This window comes from Salmo salar, chromosome 11, assembly GCF_965601325.2.
Source record: "Salmo salar chromosome 11, fSalSal1, whole genome shotgun sequence".
NCBI lineage: Eukaryota > Metazoa > Chordata > Actinopteri > Salmoniformes > Salmonidae > Salmo > Salmo salar.
Window position 1 is genome coordinate 7,590,341 of NC_138301.1, and position 18,865 is coordinate 7,609,205.

The 18,865-nt window shown below is 44.4% G+C and overlaps 1 protein-coding gene across 1 annotated transcript in view; it reads right to left on the reverse strand.

The window, feature by feature from the left end:
• LOC106561908 (SH3 and multiple ankyrin repeat domains protein 2) overlaps window positions 1–10,547 on the reverse strand; it is a 45,557-nt gene extending 35,010 nt beyond the window's left edge. The window contains exon 1 of the mRNA XM_082957618.1: window positions 10,377–10,547. Within this exon, the coding sequence (XP_082813744.1) occupies window positions 10,377–10,547 (171 nt within the window). The remainder of the gene's footprint in view (window positions 1–10,376) is intronic.
• Between the last annotated feature and the right edge of the window lie 8,318 nt (window positions 10,548–18,865).

An 18,865-nucleotide genomic window follows, 5' to 3' on the forward strand; every position in this document is an offset into this window, starting at 1 on the left:
AACAAAAACACTTTAATTAGTTTTCATATTTCATGCACAACACAGTTTTAATGACATCACAAAATAACACACAATATGACATTAGTGTTTTATAGACCGCCTGTGACCATTCCCCACATTGTATTTTAGAAATGTTGTTCCAGTACTCGCTTTAGAACGTGTTAGAGTTTCGACGGGAAAAGTCTTCTTAAAACAAAGGACCATTCCTCTGGTGAACATTGGAGGGAAATGCTGAATGTTCTGTCCTTGATTTACAACAGGGTGTGAGGTGTTAGCCCCCACCAGTTCCCTCCCCCCCCCCTCTGCAGCTGAGAGGGGGTCTGGTGGAAGTTGTTTATGGCAAAGCTGACCTGAACTATTTGGATCCTAATAGGACAGTCATGACAATCCGACAGTATCTAAAATGTTTGTGAAGTTCAACAATCTCACTTATAGTTGATTTGAAAAAATACTAATATCTTAACTTGAATGGGATTTGTGCCACAAATGCTAAAACATTAGCATGTGGAAACAGTGCAAGGGAAACTAAACCAATGTATGGATTGCTGTCATACCTTGTCCATAGACTGCTTACAGGGTAAGGAAGCCAATATCATTTTGTAATGTGGGTGAACTATCCCTTTAAAAAACATTGCCCATACAAACACATGTCCCACATCCTCTCTAAGTGCCACAGCCTCAGCTATGGCGCGGGTACAGCATGACTCAGTCACACCACACCACCCCACTGACCCCTCTCCTGCACCCAGCCAGATTACCTCAGAGCTGAACAAACAAGCAATACAGCTGCATCTGCCAGACCTGGATGAATCAGAGAGGATTATGGGCCACGGGCCGTGTCATTCCGTGTTTGTTTGTTTGTGTTTGTCTCTCTCTCTCTGTGTGTGTGTGTGTGTGTGTGTGTGTGTGTGTGTGTGTGTGTGTGTGTGTGTGTGTGTGTGTGTGTGTGTGTGTGTGTGTGTGTGTGTGTGTGTGTTTGTGTGTTCACCTCCGGATCTGCTGCTCAGCTGGTGATAGTGGACCTGTGCCTGTGATAAAGACTGAGGCTGATGAACATTCTCTGAACTCTACCCATAATCCCCCCTGGCTGGCAGCAAGTAGGTGAGGAGGAGATGGAGGGATGGAGGGAAGGATAGAGGTGTACAGGAACAGATGTCTGGTACCTGTCTGTGGAGAGACAATGGGCTGTTTCCGCCTGGCTGAGGACCATTGCAACAGTACAGTATGTTACTTTGCTAGTACATCTCCCATCACGTTACATTATGCTCCAGCTTCATCGTGAGTGCATCTCAGAACAGTAAATAGAAAGGTTAGGTTTCAGGAGAAACTTTATGTAATATGGTCCTGTGTGCCTCAGTCGGTAAAACATGGTGCTTGCAACGCCAGGGTTGTGGGTTCAAATCAAAAATCGAATACAATATTCCCACAAGTTCGATTCCCACAAGAGACCAGTATGAAAAAAGTATGAAAATGTATAAAACTCAATACTGTAAGTCAATCTGGATAATAGCGTCTGCTAAATGACTAAAATGTAATTTTTGTTAATGAAATAGAACGCTAACATTTCAGGAGAAACTTTATAAAATAGTGAAGTAGCTATTTGACAGTGAAATGGCTGAAATGGGTTTGAAGTGCAACCCCAGCAGGCGTGGTATAGGGATGGAGAAAGAGAATAGAAGAGAAAGAAAAAGCAGAGGCAGTTTGTCACTGGGAAATACATCAACATACATGTAATCCTCTTTTCAATTCAAAGTGCTTTATTGGGATGGGAAACATATGTTTACATTGCCAAAGCAAGGGAAATAGATAATAAACAAAAGTGAAATAAACAACAATAAATGTACATTACACAATAAACATTACACTCAAAAAAGTTCCAAAAGAATAGAGACATTTCAAATATAGTCATATTGTGGCTACATACAGTGTTGTAACGATGTGAAAATAGTTAAAGTACAAAAGGGAACATAAATAGACATGGGTTGTTTTTACAATGGATGGTCTCTCTCTCTCGATAACACACACACACAGCCCACTGATGTTAAAACTACAGTCACCTGTCACGCCCTGGCCATAGAGAGGTTTTTATTCTCTATTTTGGTTAGGCCAGGGTGTGACTAGGGTGGGCATTCTATGTTCCTTTTTCTATGTTTTGGTATTTCTTTGTTTTGGCCGGGTATGGTTCTCAATCAGGGACAGCTGTCTATCGTTGTCTCTGATTGGGAACCATACTTAGGTAGCCTTTGCCCACAGGGTTGGTGTGGGTAGTTGTTTTCTGTTTGGTGTATTCACCTGACAGAGCTGTTGCGTTTTGTTCCACTTTGTTTTTTGTTTCAGTGTTCAGTTAAAATAAACATCATGAACACGTACCACGCTGCGCTTTGGTCTACTCCTTCTTCCACAGACGAACGTTACATCCCCAAGCGATAAACCGATCTAATGAAATCATCAAGTGCACTAACAAGCCCATGCTAATTATAATGAGTATATGATGACTCAACATTAATGAATTGTAATTCAACCTAATAAGTAAGTTAATTGAATATATATGAGAGAGGAGGAATAGTTAATCCCAGTACTTTGATTTATTCAACACTATATAGGGTAAAAAACGACCTCATTTCAGATGCTCTTATGTGGGTGGTCTTGTACTGTGTAATTTGTGTGTGTGTGTGTGTTGTACGGCGGGGACGTGTTGAATTATTCAACCGTGTTAGTTTTCCTAGTGGACTGTGTGACCCAATCATGTGATCAAATACCACAGCTGAGCACTCAGTTTTGATGAATTTGGAATTATGGGTATTAGCACATACATGTGTGATCTCTCACACACACACACACACACACACACACACACACACACACACACACACACACACACACACACACACACACACACACACACACACACACACACACACACACACACACACACACACACACACACACACACACACACACACACACACACACACCTTTCCCTCTACATTCTGTACCAAAGACCAAGTTCATTACATCACAATTACATCAGGTTCATATGTAGGTCAACACAAATTGACCCTGAAGATCACCACCCACTGCAGAACAGATGCCATAACAGACGGTGATACAGCTCGACAGGATGCTCTCGACTGTGCATCTGTAAAAGTTTGTGAGGGTTTTTGGTGACTTCTTCAGCCTCCTGAGGTTGAAGAGGCGCTGTTGCGCCTTCTTCACCAATGTCTGTGAGGGTGGACCATTTCAGTTTGTCCATGATGTGTACGCCGAGGAACTTAAAACTTTCAACCTTCTCCACTACTGTCCCATCGATGTGGATAGGGGGGTGCTCCCTCTGCTGTTTCCTGAAGTCCACGATCATCTCCTTTGTTTTTATTGACGTTGAACGTGAGGTTATTTTCCTGACACCACACTCCGAGGGCCCTCACCTCCTCCATGTAGGCCGTCTCGTCATTGTTGGTAATCAAGCCTACCACTGTAGTGTTGTCTGCAAACTTGATGATTGAGTTGGAGGTGTGCATGGCCACGCAGTCATGGGTGAACAGGGAGTACAGGAGAGGGATGAGAACGCACCTTTATGGGGCCCCAGTGTTGAGGATCAGCGAGGTGGAGATGTTTCCTACCCTCACCACCTGGGGGCGGCCCGTCAAAGTCCAGGACCCAGTTGCACAGGGTGGGGTTCAGACCCAGGGTCTCGAGCTTAAGGACGAGTTTGGAGGGTACTATGGTGTTAAATGCTGAGCTGTAGACGATGAACAGCATTCTTACATAGATATTCCTGTTGTCCAGATGGGATAGGGCAGTGTGCAGTGTGATTGTGATTGCGTCGTCTGTGGACCTATTGGGGCGGTAAGCAAATTGGAGTGGGTCTAGAGTATCAGGTAGAGTGGAGGTGATATGATCCTTGACTAGTCTCTCAAAGCATTTCATGATGACGGAAGAGAGTGCTACGGGGCGATAGTCGTTTAGCTCAGTTACCTTAGCTTTCTTGGGAACAGGAACAATGGTGGCCCTCTTGAAGCATGTGGGAACAGCAGACTGGGATAGGGATTGATTGAATATGTCCGTAAACACACCAGCCAGCTGGTCTGCGCATACTCTGAGGATGCGGCTAGGGATGCCGTCTGGGCCGGCAGCCTTGCGAGGGTTAACACGTTTAAATGTTTTATTCACGTTGGCTGCGGTGAAGGAGAGGCCACAGGTTTTGGTAGCGGGCCGTGTCGGTGGCACTGTATTGTCCTCAAAGCGAGCAAAGAGGTTGTTAAGTTTGTCTGGGAGCAAGACATCGGGGTCCGCGACGGGGCTGGTTTTCTTTTTGTAGTCTGTGATTGACTGTAGACCCTGCCACATACCTCTCGTGTCTGAGCCGTTGAATTGCGACTCTACTTTGTTTCTATATTGTCGCTGAGCATGTTTAATTGCCTTGCGGAGAGAATGGCTACACTGTTTGTATTCGGTCATGTTTCTGGTCGCCTTGCCCTGATTAAAAGCAGTGGTTCGCGCTTTTAGTTTTGCGCGAATGCTGCCATCAATCCACGGTTTCTGGTTGGGGAAGGTTTTAATTGTCGCCGTGGGTACAACATCACCGATGCACTTGCTAATAAACTCGCTCACCGAATCAGCGTATACATCAATGTTGTTGTTCGACGCTATCCGGAACATATCCCAGTCCACGTGATCGAAGCAATCTTGAAGCGTGGAATAAGATTGGTCGGACCAGCGTTGAACAGACCTTGCCTGGACTGGGCACCGGCGCAGAGGAAGGCTCCGGCCTTGGAGAGGTACTGGAACGCTGTGCCTGGACTGGGCACCGGCGCAGAGGAAGGCTCCGGCCATGGCACTGGCGCAGGAAGCTCCGGGCCGTGGACCGTCACTGGAGGCTCCGGACCGTTGACCGTCACTGGAAGCTCCGGGCCGTTGACAGTCACTGGAAGCTCTGGTCCATTGACCGTCACTGGAAGCTCCGGGCCGTTGACCGTCACTGGAGACTCTGGACTGTGAACCATCATTGGAAGCTCTGGACTGTAAACCGTCGCTGGAGGTTCCGGGCTGTAGAGGCGCACTGGAGGCCTTGTGCGGGGATCAGGAACAGGACGTACCGGGCTGGGGAGGCGCACTGGAGGCCTGGTGCATGGAGCCGGCACAGGACGTACCGGGCTGGGGAGGCGCACTGGAGGCCTGGTGCGTGGAGCCGGCACAGGTGGCACCGGACTGGTGACACGCACTTCAGGGCGAGTGCAGGGAGCAGGCACAGAACGTACCGGGCTGAGGTTGGCGCACTGGAGGCCTGGTGCGTGGAGTCGGCACAGGACGTACCGGGCTGGTGACACGCACTTCAGGGAGGGTGCGGGGAGCTAGCACAGGGCTCATCAGACTGCTGACAGGCTCTTCAGGTCGAGTGCCGTGCAGAACACACCTACATAAAATTTCTCTCCTCTCTCTCTCTCCCAACTTCTCCTTCTCCTCCCTGACGGTCTCTGGCTCTTCAGGGCGAGTGCGAGGAGCTGGCACAGATGGCACCGGACAGGTGTCACGCTCTTCAGCACGCCTGCGCTGCAGCATACTCCTAGCCAAAACCTCTCTCCGGTATCCCTCATTGAACTCCTCCAGAGACTCCCATTCAGGCTCTGGCACACTTCGCTGCTCAGCCGTCCGCCCCATGTGCCCCCCCCCCCAAAAAAAATAAATATTGGGGTTTCTGTGGCTGTGGTCCCCGGCGTTGTCGCTGTCCTTCCTGTGTCCTCTGCGACTCCCGCCAAGGAAGGGTCTCCTGTCCTCCCATGATCTCCTCCCATGTCCAAAACTCCTTTACCTCATGAACACGCTGCTTGGTCCTTGTGTGGTGGGATATTCTGTCACGGTGCTGATAAGAGACAGACCAAGGCGCAGCATTTGTTGAGTTCCACATATTTATTTAAAGTGAAACTTCTTCAACCAAAACAATAAACAAGCAACACAACGTGACTACGTGGTGTAACAACCACCACCACAAACAAACAATATCCCACAAAGCAGGTGGGAACAGGGAACCCTTAAGTATGATCCCCAATTAGAGACCACGAACATCAGCTGCCTCTAATTGGGAACCAAACTAAGAGCACCAACATAGAAATGGAAAGACTAGAACACCCCCCTAGTCACGCTCTGACCTAAACACCATAGAGAACCAAGGGCTCTAGGGTCAGGGCGTGACAACAGAAAAACAGTTGTTCATTGTAGGTGTTCTCCCTCCCTCCAATTCAAAAGGACTTTATTGGCATGGGAAACATGTGTTTACATTGCCAAAGCAAGTGAAATGAACAATAAACAAAAGTGAGAAGACACAAAACAATAACAAAAACATATTAGAATTTAACAATAATTTGTGTCGAGGCACAGATCTGGGGAAGGGTGACAAACCATTTCTGCAGCAGTCCCCAAGAACACAGTGTCCTCCATCATTCTTAAATCGAAGAAGTTTGGAACCACTAAAACTCTTCCTAGAGCTGGCCGCCCAGCCAAACTGAGCAATCGGGGTTGAAGGGCCTTGGTAGGAAGGTGACCAAGAACATGATGGTCACTCTGACAGAGCTCCAGAGTTCCTCTGTGGAGAGGGGAGAAACTGCCAGAAGGACAACTATCTCTGCAGCACTCCACCAATCAGGCCTTTATGGTAGAGTGGCCAGACGGAAGCCACTCCTCAGTAGAAGGCACATGACAGACCGTTTAGAGTTTGCCAAAAGGCACAAGAGTCTCTGGTCTGATGAAAGCAAGATTGAACTCTTTGGCCTGAATGCCAAGCGTCAGGTCTAGAGGAAACCATGCACCATACCTACGGTGAAGCATGGTAGTGGTAGCATCATGCTGTGGGGATGTTTTTCAGAGGCTGGAACTGGGAGACCAGTCAGGACCGAGGGAAAGATGAATGGAGCAAATTGCAGAGAGATCCTTGATGAAACCCTGCTCCAGACGCCCAGGACCTCAGACTGGGGCAAAGGTTCAACTTCCAGCAGGACAACAACCCTAAGCACCTTGCCAAGACAACATTGGAGTGGCTTCGCGACAAGTCTCTGAATGTCCTTGAGTGGCCCAGCCAGAGCCCGGACTTGAACCCAATCGAACATCTCTGAAGTGACCTGAAATTAGCTGTGCTCTCACAGTCCCCATCCAACCTGACAGAGCTTAAGAGGATCTGCAGAGAAGAATGGGAAAAACTCCACAAATACAGGTGTGCCAAGCTTGTAGCGTCATACCCAAGAAGACTCGAGACTGTAATTGCTGCCAAAGGTGCTTCAACAAAGTACTCAGTGAAGGTTCTGAATACTTGTGTAAATGTGATAGTTTTTTTTATTTTTAATACATTTGCAAAAAAAAATGTAAAACCAGTTTTTGTTCATCATTATGGGATATTGTGTGTAGATTGATGAGGGCTGAGGGGACTGTTCTCTAGGATCATCTCTCTGTAGGTGAGGGCTTTGTGGTGGAACGTGTGGGCATCGCTTCCTTTTAGGTGGTTGTAGAATTTAACAGCTCTTTTCTGGATAACTAGCAGGTATAGTCCCAATTATACTCTGCATGCATTATTTGGGGTTTTGCATTGTACACAAAGAATATTTTTGCAGGATTCTGCATGCAGTCTCATTTTGTGAATTCTTGGTTGGTGAGTGGACCCCAGACCTCACAACCATAGAGGGCATTGGGTTCTATAGCTGACTGAAATATTTTTTGCCAGATCCTAATTGGGATGTCGAGTTTGGATGTTTCTTTTGATGGCGTAGAAGGCCCTTCTTTCCTTGTCTCATAGAGCGTCCACAGTCTCGTGGAAGTTACCTGTGGTGTTTAGGTGTTTAGCCCGAAGTATGTATAGTTCTTTGTGTGCTCTAGGGCAACGGTGCCTTTTTTGGAACACCATTATTCACTGCCAGGGCAAAGTCTGTTAGAATCTGTGGTGAAGATATAGGTGCTGCCAAAGCTGTGGGAAGTAGGGGCGTTGAGGGTGCTGCAGCACCCCCTTTAAAATCGGATTAAAAAAAAATATATACATATATATATATATATATTATTTACTAGAATTAGCGAACCGATACAGACTACTGTAGCGCAAACAAATATTTTTATTCAGCATCTCCGCTTTGGAGAGGTAGTTGAATAATTAAGAACAGTATCTTGCAGGAAAGGTAGTTTATATTTAAGAACTGTATCTTGCAGGATTCAATTGTTGAAATTGTAAGAGTTGTTGCCCTGTCCCTTTCTCTGTGATTGTCATTCTGATGCAATCCATAAATAACAAAACCCTGTCCTCAAGCATTTATATCAAAAGGTACTTAATTATAGGCAAAGACACAAAACAGCCACAGCAAATTAAATATTTTTCTTGATCAAATAACATGGAAAACAACCACTTTTTGTGCAGTATTAATTTACCATACTTACAAATCACTAAATTGAAATGCACACTACAGTTCAAAAGTTTGGGGTCACTTAGAAATGTCCTTGTTTTTGACAGAAAAGCAATTTTTTTGTCCATTAAAATAACATCAAATTGATCAGAAATACAGTGTAGACATTGTTAATGTTGTAAATGACTATTGTAGCTGGAAACGGCTGATTCTTTATGGAATATCTACATAGGCGTACAGAGGCCCATTATCAGCAACCATCCCTCCTGTGTTCCAATGGCATGTTGGGTTAACTAATCCGTTTATCATTTTAAAAGGCTAAATGATCATTAGAAAACCCTTTTACAGTTATGTTAGCACAGCTGAAAACTGTTGTTCTGATTAAAGAAGCAATAAAACTGGCCGTCTTTAGACTATTTGAGTATCTGGAGCATCAGCTGTCACGTCCTGACCAGTAAAAGGGGTTATTTGTTATTGTAGTTTGGTCAGGGCATGGCAGGGGGTGTTTGTTTTGTGTGTTAAGGGGTTTTTGGTTTATGTTCTATGTTTTCTATTTCTATGTGGGTTTTCAAGTTTTTCTATTTCTATGTTAGTTTTGGGAACGGCCTCCAATTAGAAGCCGCAGGTTGTCGTTGCTTCTAATTGGAGGCCATATTTAAGTGGGTTTATTTTCTCTTGTGTTTGTGGGTGGTTGTTCCATGTATAGTCTATGTACCTTACAGGACTGGTTTTCGTCGTTCTTTTGTTCAGTGTTCATTTCTTTAATAAATCAAGAAGATGATTCACATCCCCGCTGCAGTTTGGTCCGATCATTACGACCCTATTGACATCTGCATTTCTGGGTTCGATTACAGGCTCAGAATTGCCAGAAACAAAGCACTTTCTTCTGAAACTCGTCAGTCTATTCTTGTTCTCAGAAAGGAAGGCTATTCCATGTGAGAAATTGCCAAGAAACTGAAGATCTTGTACAACGCTGTGTACTACTCCCTTAAAAGAAAAGCTCAAACTGGTTCTAACCACAATAGAAAGAGGAGTGGGAGGCCCCGGTGCACAACTGAGCAAGAGGACAAGTACATTAGAGTGTCTAGTTTGAGAAACAGAAGCCTCACAAGTCCTCAACTGGCAGCTTCATTAAATAGTACCCGCAAAACACCAGTCTCAACGTCAACAGTGAAGAGGCGACCCCGGGATGCTGGCCTTCTAGGCAGAGTTGCAAAGAAAAAGCCATATCTCAGACTGGCCAATAAAAAGGAAAGATTAAGATGGGCAAAAGAACACAGACACTGGACAGACGCCTCACAAGTCCCCCAAAACACCAGTATCAACATCAACAGAGAAGAGGCGATGCCGGGATGCTGCACCAGGCACGGTCAATCAATCCCAGCTCAATAATTTGAAAATATTCAAAATAGTATTTGAAGCCAGGTCTGGTAATAAGAGAGGAATGCAGAGGGATATGCATGTCCCCATATATTTGCGAGATACACACATCAACGCCCATACAACGCCCACAGATTGTTCACACAACGTGTGTTCTCCGACAGGCGAAATGATGCAACACAGCCAGGATAATGGATGGCCAGAGCTGGCTTAAATCAAAGGCATTATACCAAAGGGAAATGAGAGAAAGAGAGGATGTTAGCAAGTGTAATCTAAGACTTCATCATTTGAACTTCTTTTGCAAGCCAGGCATTCAAAACCTATGAGTCGGTCTATAAGTCTAGGAGTAAACAGTTCTATAAAGAAACGTGTGTAAAAAACACTCCAAAGGTAACCCATAAGTTGGTACATCAAACAATAGGGGCTTTACGGCTCATACAAACATACAACTCCTTCACACACGTTCCTGAGTAAATATAGGCAAGCGCACACACACACACACACACCACACACACACACACACACACACACACACACACACACACACACACACACACACACACACACACACACACACACACACACACACACACACACACACACACACACACACTCACTCACTGTCTGCTGCAGGTCGGGGATGACGATGCGGACGACCAGGGAGTGAGTGTGTATGTCGTCCATGTGTCTGGGGGCCGGCTCGGCGGTGGCTCTTATGGTCTCGTAGATGGTCTCCTCACGGGAGCTGTCAGAGGCGGAGTCCTCTGAGTAGTCAGAACAACTCTGGGCCATCTCATCCTCACATGGGACTCCGGGGCATAGTCAGTAGGCCGGACGAATTCAGCTATGGAGGAGTAGAAAACTATGAGTAAAAAACGTAGAAAAAACTATTTTGAGACGAATCCTAAATTCCACTTGTCAAATTTTCACTTAGTCTTTGCTCCCATTGATATGAATGCATGACTAAGTGAAAATCCGACGTTAGAATTCACCCCTTGTAGAAGATAAGCTCTAATAATGCTCTATGTAGCAACAGTTGAAGTCGGAAGTTTACATACACTTAGGTTGGAATCATTAAAAGTCATTTTTCAACCACTCCACAAATTTCTTGTTAACAAACAAGAGTTTGGCATGTCGGTTAGGACATCTACTTTGTTCATGACACAAGTAATTTTTCCAACAATTGTTTACAGACAGATTATTTCACTGTATCACAATTCCAGTGGGTCAGAAGTTTACATACACTAAGTTGACTGTGCCTTTAAACAGCTTGGAAAATTCCAGAAAATTATGTCATGGCTTTAGAAGCTTCTGATAGCCTAATTGACATAATTTGAGTAAATTGGAGGTGTACCTTTGGATGTATTTCAAGGCCTACCTTCAAACTCAGTGTCTCTTTGCTTGACATCATGGGAAAATCAAAAGGAATCAGCCAAGACCTCAGAAAACAATTGTAGACCTCCACAAGTCTGGTTCAATTTCCAGACGCCTGAAGGTACCACATTCAGCTGTACAAACAATAGTACGCAAGTATAAACACCATGGGACCATGCAGCCGTCATACCGCTCAGGAAGGAGAGAAGAACATACTTTGGTGCGAAAAATGCTAATCAATCCCAGAACAACAGCAAAGGACCTAGTGAAGATCCTGGAGGAAACAGGTACAAAAGTATCTATATCCACAGTAAAATGAGTCCTATATCGACATAACCTGAAAGGCCGCTCAGCAAGGATGAAGCCACTGCTCCAAAACCGCCATAAAAAAGCCAGATTACGGTTTGCAACTGCACATGGGGACAATGATCGTACTTTTTGGAGAGACGTCCTCTGGTCTGATAAAACAATAGTAGAACTGTTTGGCCATAATGACCATCATTATGTTTGGAGGAAAAAGGGGGAGGCTTGCAAGCCGAAGAAACCCATCCCAACCGTGAAGCACAGGGGTGGCAGCATCATGTTGTGGTGGTGCTTTGCTGCAGGAGGGACTGGTGCACTTCACAAAATAGATGGCATCGTGAGGAACAAAAATGATGTGGATATATTGAAGCAACATCTCAAGACATCAGTCAGGAAGTTAAATCTTGGTTGCAAATGGGTCTTCCAAATGGACAATGACCCCAAGCATACTTCCAAAGTTATGGCAAAATGGCTTAAGGACAACAAAGTCAAGGTATTGAGTGGCCATCACAAAGCCCTGACCTCAATCCTATAGAACATTTGTGGGCAGAACTGAAAATGTGTGTGCGAGCAAGGAGGCCTACAAACCTGACTCAGTTACACCAGCTCTGTCAGGAGGAATGGGCCAAAATTCACCCAACTTATTGTGGGAAGCTTGTGGAATGCTACCCGAAACGTTTGACCCAAGTTAAACAATTTAAAGGCAATGCTACCAAATACTAATTGAGTATATGTAAACTTCTGACCCACTGGGAATGTGATGAAAGAAATAAAAGCTGAAATAAATAATTCTCTCTACTATTATTCTGACAGTTCCCATTCTTAAAATAAAGTGGTGATCCTAACTGACCTAAGACAGGGAATTTCTACTAGGATTAAATGTCAGGATTTGTGAAAACTGAGTTTTCACTTCAACTGTATATAGTCATGTTCATGATGTGCTTATAAATATATATAGTTAATGTACAGAGAATAGAGATAATACTGTATACTGAGCTAATTGTACTTTTCTCTCACTTTAATGTGGTTTAGTACAAATATGATTCAGACAGTCAAGATTCAGATTCAGGGCAGTTCTCTCAATATTAGGCTACTGGGCAGATTGTACAATTCTTTCAGGTCAAAGTGGCCTAATAACAAAAATTACTTGACATACCTAACAATGGCTAGTCAACCTTTCAGAAAATTACCATAGTAAGATTATACAATACATTACATTTTATGTTACAGTACAAGCAAGCGAAAGACAAAGACATCATGGGATATCTCACTCAACATGGCACTGAAGGTTAAAAAAGCAATGATATGTGAACTAAGAAAATATATCTCTATCCTCTAAATAAATGCTTTTTGACAGTTGCAGGGCACAATTGTTATCTGTGTTCAATAAGGATTGATATGAGGGCATTAGGCTGTGTTTAGACAGGCAGCCCAATTGTGATCTTTTTTCCACAAATTGGTATTTTGACCAATCATATCAGATCTTTTCACATCAGAACTTTATCAGAGCTGATCTGATTGGTCAAAAGATCAATTAGTGAAAAAAAGATCACAATTGGGCTATTTATCTAAACACAGCCTTAGTGACACACCCCTCATCAACCCTCCACATTTCTATTCTGTTTCTCATTTCAATGAAATAGGTGACAAGTGCTTAGCCCTGATTGAGGAATCTCTTCACTCTTCACTCTCAAAACCAATAAAACATTGCTGTAACATTGTCTGAAGGTGGAATGGATGGAATCAGACAGGCAAACATAATCTTTCCATGGGCAACATCTGACATCTAAGACGTTCATCCATCATAATGATGAATTCAAATATTTTTATTTGTGTTGATATTATCCAGATATGAGACGCTATCAAATAAATTGGTACAATATAGCTTTAGGCACCAGTTTGATAGCTGGCATTTTCAGTCTTTGTATTACACTTCACCAACGAGGGTTGTGGATAGATGGAGTAGAGCTATGGACCAAGTTGCACGTTCGAGTCGCGTCGTGGACAATTGTAGCATTTTATTTTACCCAACCCCTTTTTCTTAGTTTAACCTAATTATCCTATCCTGCTACATTAATTATCCTAACCTGCTACTTTTGTTCTCCTTACCTGCTACAGTATGTAAGTCATCCCTCCAGTGGTGTGGAGGCTGTGCTTTGGCAAAGTGGGTGGGGTTATATCCTACCTGTTTGGCCCTGTCCGGGGGTTTCATCGGATGGGGCCACAGTGTCTCCTGACCCCTCCTGTCTCAGCCTCCAGTATTTATGCTGCAGTAGTTTATGTGTCGGGGGGCTAGGGTCAGTCTGTCACATCTGGAGTATTTCTTTCTTTCTTGTCTTTTCCGGTGTCCTGTGTGAATTTAAATATGCTCTCTCTAATTCTCTCTTTCTCTTTCTTTCTCTCTCTCGGAGGACCTGAGCCCTAGGACCATGCCTCAGGACTACCTGGCTTGATGACTCCTTGCTGTCCCCAGTTCACCTGGCCGTGCTGCTGCTCCAGGTCCAACTGTTCTGCCTGCAGCTATGGAACCCTGACCTGTTCACCGGACGTGTTACCTGTCCCAGACCTGTTGTCCCAGACCTGCTGGAACCCTGACCTATTCACCGGACGTGCTACCTGTCCCAGACCTGCTGTTTTCAACTCTCTAGAGACAGCAGGAGCGGTAGAGATACTCTCAAAGATCGGCTATGAAAAAGCCAACTGACACTTACTCTTGTGTTACTGACTTGTTGCACCCTCGACAACTACTATGATTATTATTATTTGACAATGCTGGTCATTTATGAACATTTGAACATCTAGGCCATGTGCTGTTATAATCTCCACCCGGCACAGCCAGAAGAGGACTGGCCACCCCTCATTGCCTCGTTCCTCTCTAGGTTTCTTCCTAGGTTTTGGCCTTTCTAGGGAGTTTTTCCTAGCCACCGGGCTTCTACACCTGCATTGCTTGCTGTTTGGGGTTTTAGGATGGGTTTCTGTACAGCACTTTGAGATATCAGCTGATGTAAGAAGGGCTATATAAATACATTTGATTTGATTTGATTTGATCACTGTCCATAGCTGCACTGCATCTAGCCAAAACCACAAAAGAGGGATCTTTTGCTTTTTCTCTAACCAAGACACAGATCCCATATGACTTAGATTGGCAGGAAATAAGTGGACAATTTGACCTGCTCAATGGTTTAGCACAAACACTGTCTTGTACACAGAGGCACACAGTTTTAGGTATCCAGGAAATGAACCAGTCTGGCCTAATACTCCACTCAGTATAACCACTCCCTTGACCCTATGGTCATTATATTACAGCTTATCTCATTAACCTTAATAAAACAAATGACACACTCACTCACTCACTCACTCACTCACTCACTCACTCACTCACTCACTCACTCACTCACTCACTCACTCACTCACTCACACTCACTCAAGATGTCAAATGCATTACAATAATCACCAAAAAAAATAGAAAATAGATTGTTATTCTCTATTTTTGTTGGTGATTATTGTAATGCATTTGACGTCTTGAGTGAGTGAGTGACTGTGTCATTTATAATTCCTGATCTCCAATGGTAATCAGCACTCATAGTTTAAACACTGGGTAAAAATAAAACAAATACACCGTAAAGCCCTTCCTTTAAGTCCCCTTTAATCTTGTGATGCAGAAAGGAAGATAATGAAATCATACAATTAGCATGTGAATGTTAATACTGTGTGGTGGAAACTAGCTTTTGGAGGTGATCTAAAAGATCAATGTCATTGAGTTCTTCTTGCAGAGTACTTCTTTGGCACTGACGGGAGTTCTAATGTAGTATTGACTGAATTAAAATCAGTTTCAGTTTCACTGCGATCAATTTTAGCTTTTCTCTTTTCAATTTACCTGATTCTGGATCAGTAGCCTGTAATTGTTAGCTATCTACTTTTTAGGACATGATTCAATATAATATAATATAATATAATATAATATAATATAATATAATATAATATGGGGCGGCAGGTGATTAACAGCATTGGGCCAGTAATTGAAAGGTCGCTGGTAAGAATCCCAAAGACAACTATGTTAAAAACCTGTCAATGTGCCCTCGAGCAAGGCATTTAACCCAAATTGCTCCTGTAAGTCACTCTTTAACCATGTGGTTGTGTGCAGAGGTAAAGGGGAAAAAAATATGAATTTACTTCTAACAGACACATACTGTTGTACAAGTGTCTTTGGTCAGAGCCCAAGCCCAGACAAGCCCAGTCCCCTATGAGCCTGAGGTAGTCAGAATAAACCCAGCTATTTCCTTCACTGTGTGTCCCTGTTACAGATGGTGTTACTATATTGACCAGATGCTTGTCAATAACACAGCATACATGAACAAGTGCACACAAGGCAATGTAGGGTAATTATGACTGTGTTATTCAATGATGACTAGCACAACGATGGATACAAGTAGTGTAAGCATCCGATTACCAGTACATTAGTCTAGTCACAGATCTGTTTGTCTGTTTTGCAAACTCCTTTATGTTAATCTATCTATTCTATATGTTAATCTATCACTTAGAGTATAGATGTTTGAAAGCCCAAGGAGAAAGAGCAACGTTTCGCTAACCTTCAAAAATCTTTCCTCTCGAGGGGCCACTAGAGGCGCAATGTGCGACTGACATGTTTTCCGTTAGCTCTCGCTTTATTCTTTAAATGTATGTACATTTTGCAGTAAAACCCTATTTATGGTGTACTGGGCCATACGCACTACACTCTGCAGTGTCTTGTGGTCGAATGCCTAGAAGTTGCCATACCAAGCGGTGATGCAGCCAGTCAAGATGCTCTCAGTGGTACAGCTGTAGAGCTTTTTGAGGATCTGATGGCTCATGCCTAATCTTTTCAGCCTACTGTTGTGGAAGAGGCGTTGTTGTGCCCTCTTCACGACTGTGTTGGTGTGTTTGGACCATGATTGTTCCTTAGTGATGTGGACACAGAAGAACTTGAAGCTCTCGATCCGCCCCATTACAGCCCTGTTGATGTGAATGGGGGCGTGTTTGGCCCTCTGTTTCCTGTAGTCCACGATAATCTCATTTGTCTTGCTCACGTTGAGGGAGAGGTTGTTGTCCTGGCACCACACTGCCAGGTCTCTGACATTCTCCCTGTAGGCTGTCTCATCATCATCAGTGATCAGGCCTACCACCATTGTGTCATCGTAAAACGCAATGATGGTGTTGAAGTCATATGCGGCCACGCAGTCGTGTGTGAACAGGGAGTACAGGAGGGGACTGAGCACGCACCCCTGAGGGGCCCCCGTGTTGAGGGTCAGAGTGGCGGGTATGTTGTTGCCTACCCTCACCACCTGGGGGCGGCCCATCATGAAGTCCAGTATCCAATTGCAGAGGGAGGTGTTCAGTCCCAGGGTCCTTAACTTAGTGAAGAGCTTGGAGGGCACTATGGAGTTGAATGCTGAGCTGTAGTCAATGAACAGCATTCTCACATAAGTGTTCCTTTTTTGTAGGTGGGAAAGGGCAGTGTTGAGTGCAATATAGATTGTGTCATCTTTGGGTCTGTTGGGGCGGTATGCGATTTGGAGTGGGTCCATGGTTTCTGGGATGATGGTGTTGATGTGAGCCATGACCAGCCTTTCAAAGTATGTCATGGCTACACATGTGAGTGCTACGGGGCGGTAATCATTTAGACAGGTTTATTGGCGCTCGTAGGCACAGGGACAATAGTGGTTTGCTTGAAACATGTAGATATTACAGACTGTGTCAGAGAGAGGTTTGAAAATGTCAGTGAAGACACATGCTGGTCAGCGTATGATCTGAGTACGCATCCTGGTAATCCAATCTGCGGCCTTGTGAATGTTAACCTGTTTAAAGGTCTTACTCACATTGGCTACGGAGAGCGTGATCATACCGTCGTCTGGAGCAGCTGGTGTTCTCATGTGTAGTTCAGTGTTTTGGCTTTTATATCGGGATTTCTTATAAGCATCCGGATTAGTGTCCTGCTCCTTGAAAGCTGTTGCTTGTAATCCATGGCTTCTGGTTGGGATACGTACAGTCGTGGCCAAAGGTTTTGAGAATGACACAAATATAAATTTTCACAAAGTCTGCTGCCTCAGTTTGTATGATGGCAATTTGCATATACTCCAGAATGTTATGAAGAGTGATCAGATGAATTGCAATTAATTGCAAAGTCCCTCTTTGCCATGCAAATGAACTGAATCCCCCAAAAACATTTCCACTGCATTTCAGCCCTGTCACAAAACGACCAGCTGACATCATGTCAGTGATTCTCTCGTTAAGACAGGTGTGAGTGTTGACGAGGACAAGGCTGGAGATCACTTTGTCATGCTGTTTGAACTCGAATAACAGAATGGAAGCTTCAAAAGGAGGGTGGTGCTTGGAATCATTGTTCTTCCTCCGTCAACCATGGTTACCTGCAAGGAAACACGTGCCGTCATCATTGCTTTGCACAAAAAGGGCTTCACAGGCAAGGATATTGCTGCCAGTAAGATTGCACCTAAATCAACCATTTATCGGATCATCAAGAACTTCAAGAAGAGCGGTTCAATTGTTGTGAAGAAGGCTTCAGGGCGCCCAAGAAAGTCCAGCAAGCACCAGGACCATCTCCTAAAGTTGATTCAGCTGCAGGATCGGGGCACAACCAGTACAGAGCTTGCTCAGGAATGGCAGCAGGCAGGTGTCAGTGCATCTGCACGCACAGTGAGGCGAAGACTTTTGGAGGATGGCCTGGTGTCAAGAAGGGCAGCAAAGAAGCCACTTCTCTCCAGGAAAAACATCAGGGACAGACTGATACTCTGCAAAAGGTACAGGGATTGGACTGCTGAGGACTGGGGTAAAGTCATTTTCTCTGATGAATCCCCTTTCCGATTGTTTGGGGCATCCAGAAAAAAGCTTGTCCGGAGAAGACAAGGTGAGCGCTACCATCAGTCAAGTCATGCCAACAGTAAAGCATCCTGACACCATTCATGTGTGGGGTTGCTTCTCAGCCAAGGGAGTGGGCTGACTCACAATTTTGCCTAAGAACACATCCATGAATAAAGAATGGTACCAACACATCCTCCGAGAGCAACTTCTCCCAACCATCCAGGAACAGTTTGGTGATGAACAATGCCTTTTCCAGCATGATGGAGAACCTTGCAATAAGGCAAATGTGATAACTAAGTGGCTTGGGGAACAAAACATCCATATTTTGGGTCCATGGCCAGGAAACTCCCCAGACCTTAATCCCATTGAGAATTTGTGGTCAATCCTCAAGAGGCGGGTGGACAAACAAAAACCCACAAATTCTGACAAACTCCAAGCATTGATTATGGAAGAATGGGCTGCCATCAGACAGGATGTGGCCCAGAAGTTAATTGACAGCATGCCAGGGCGGATTGCAGAGGTCTTGAAAAAGAAGGGTCAACACTGCAAATATTGACTCTTTGCATCAACTTCATGTA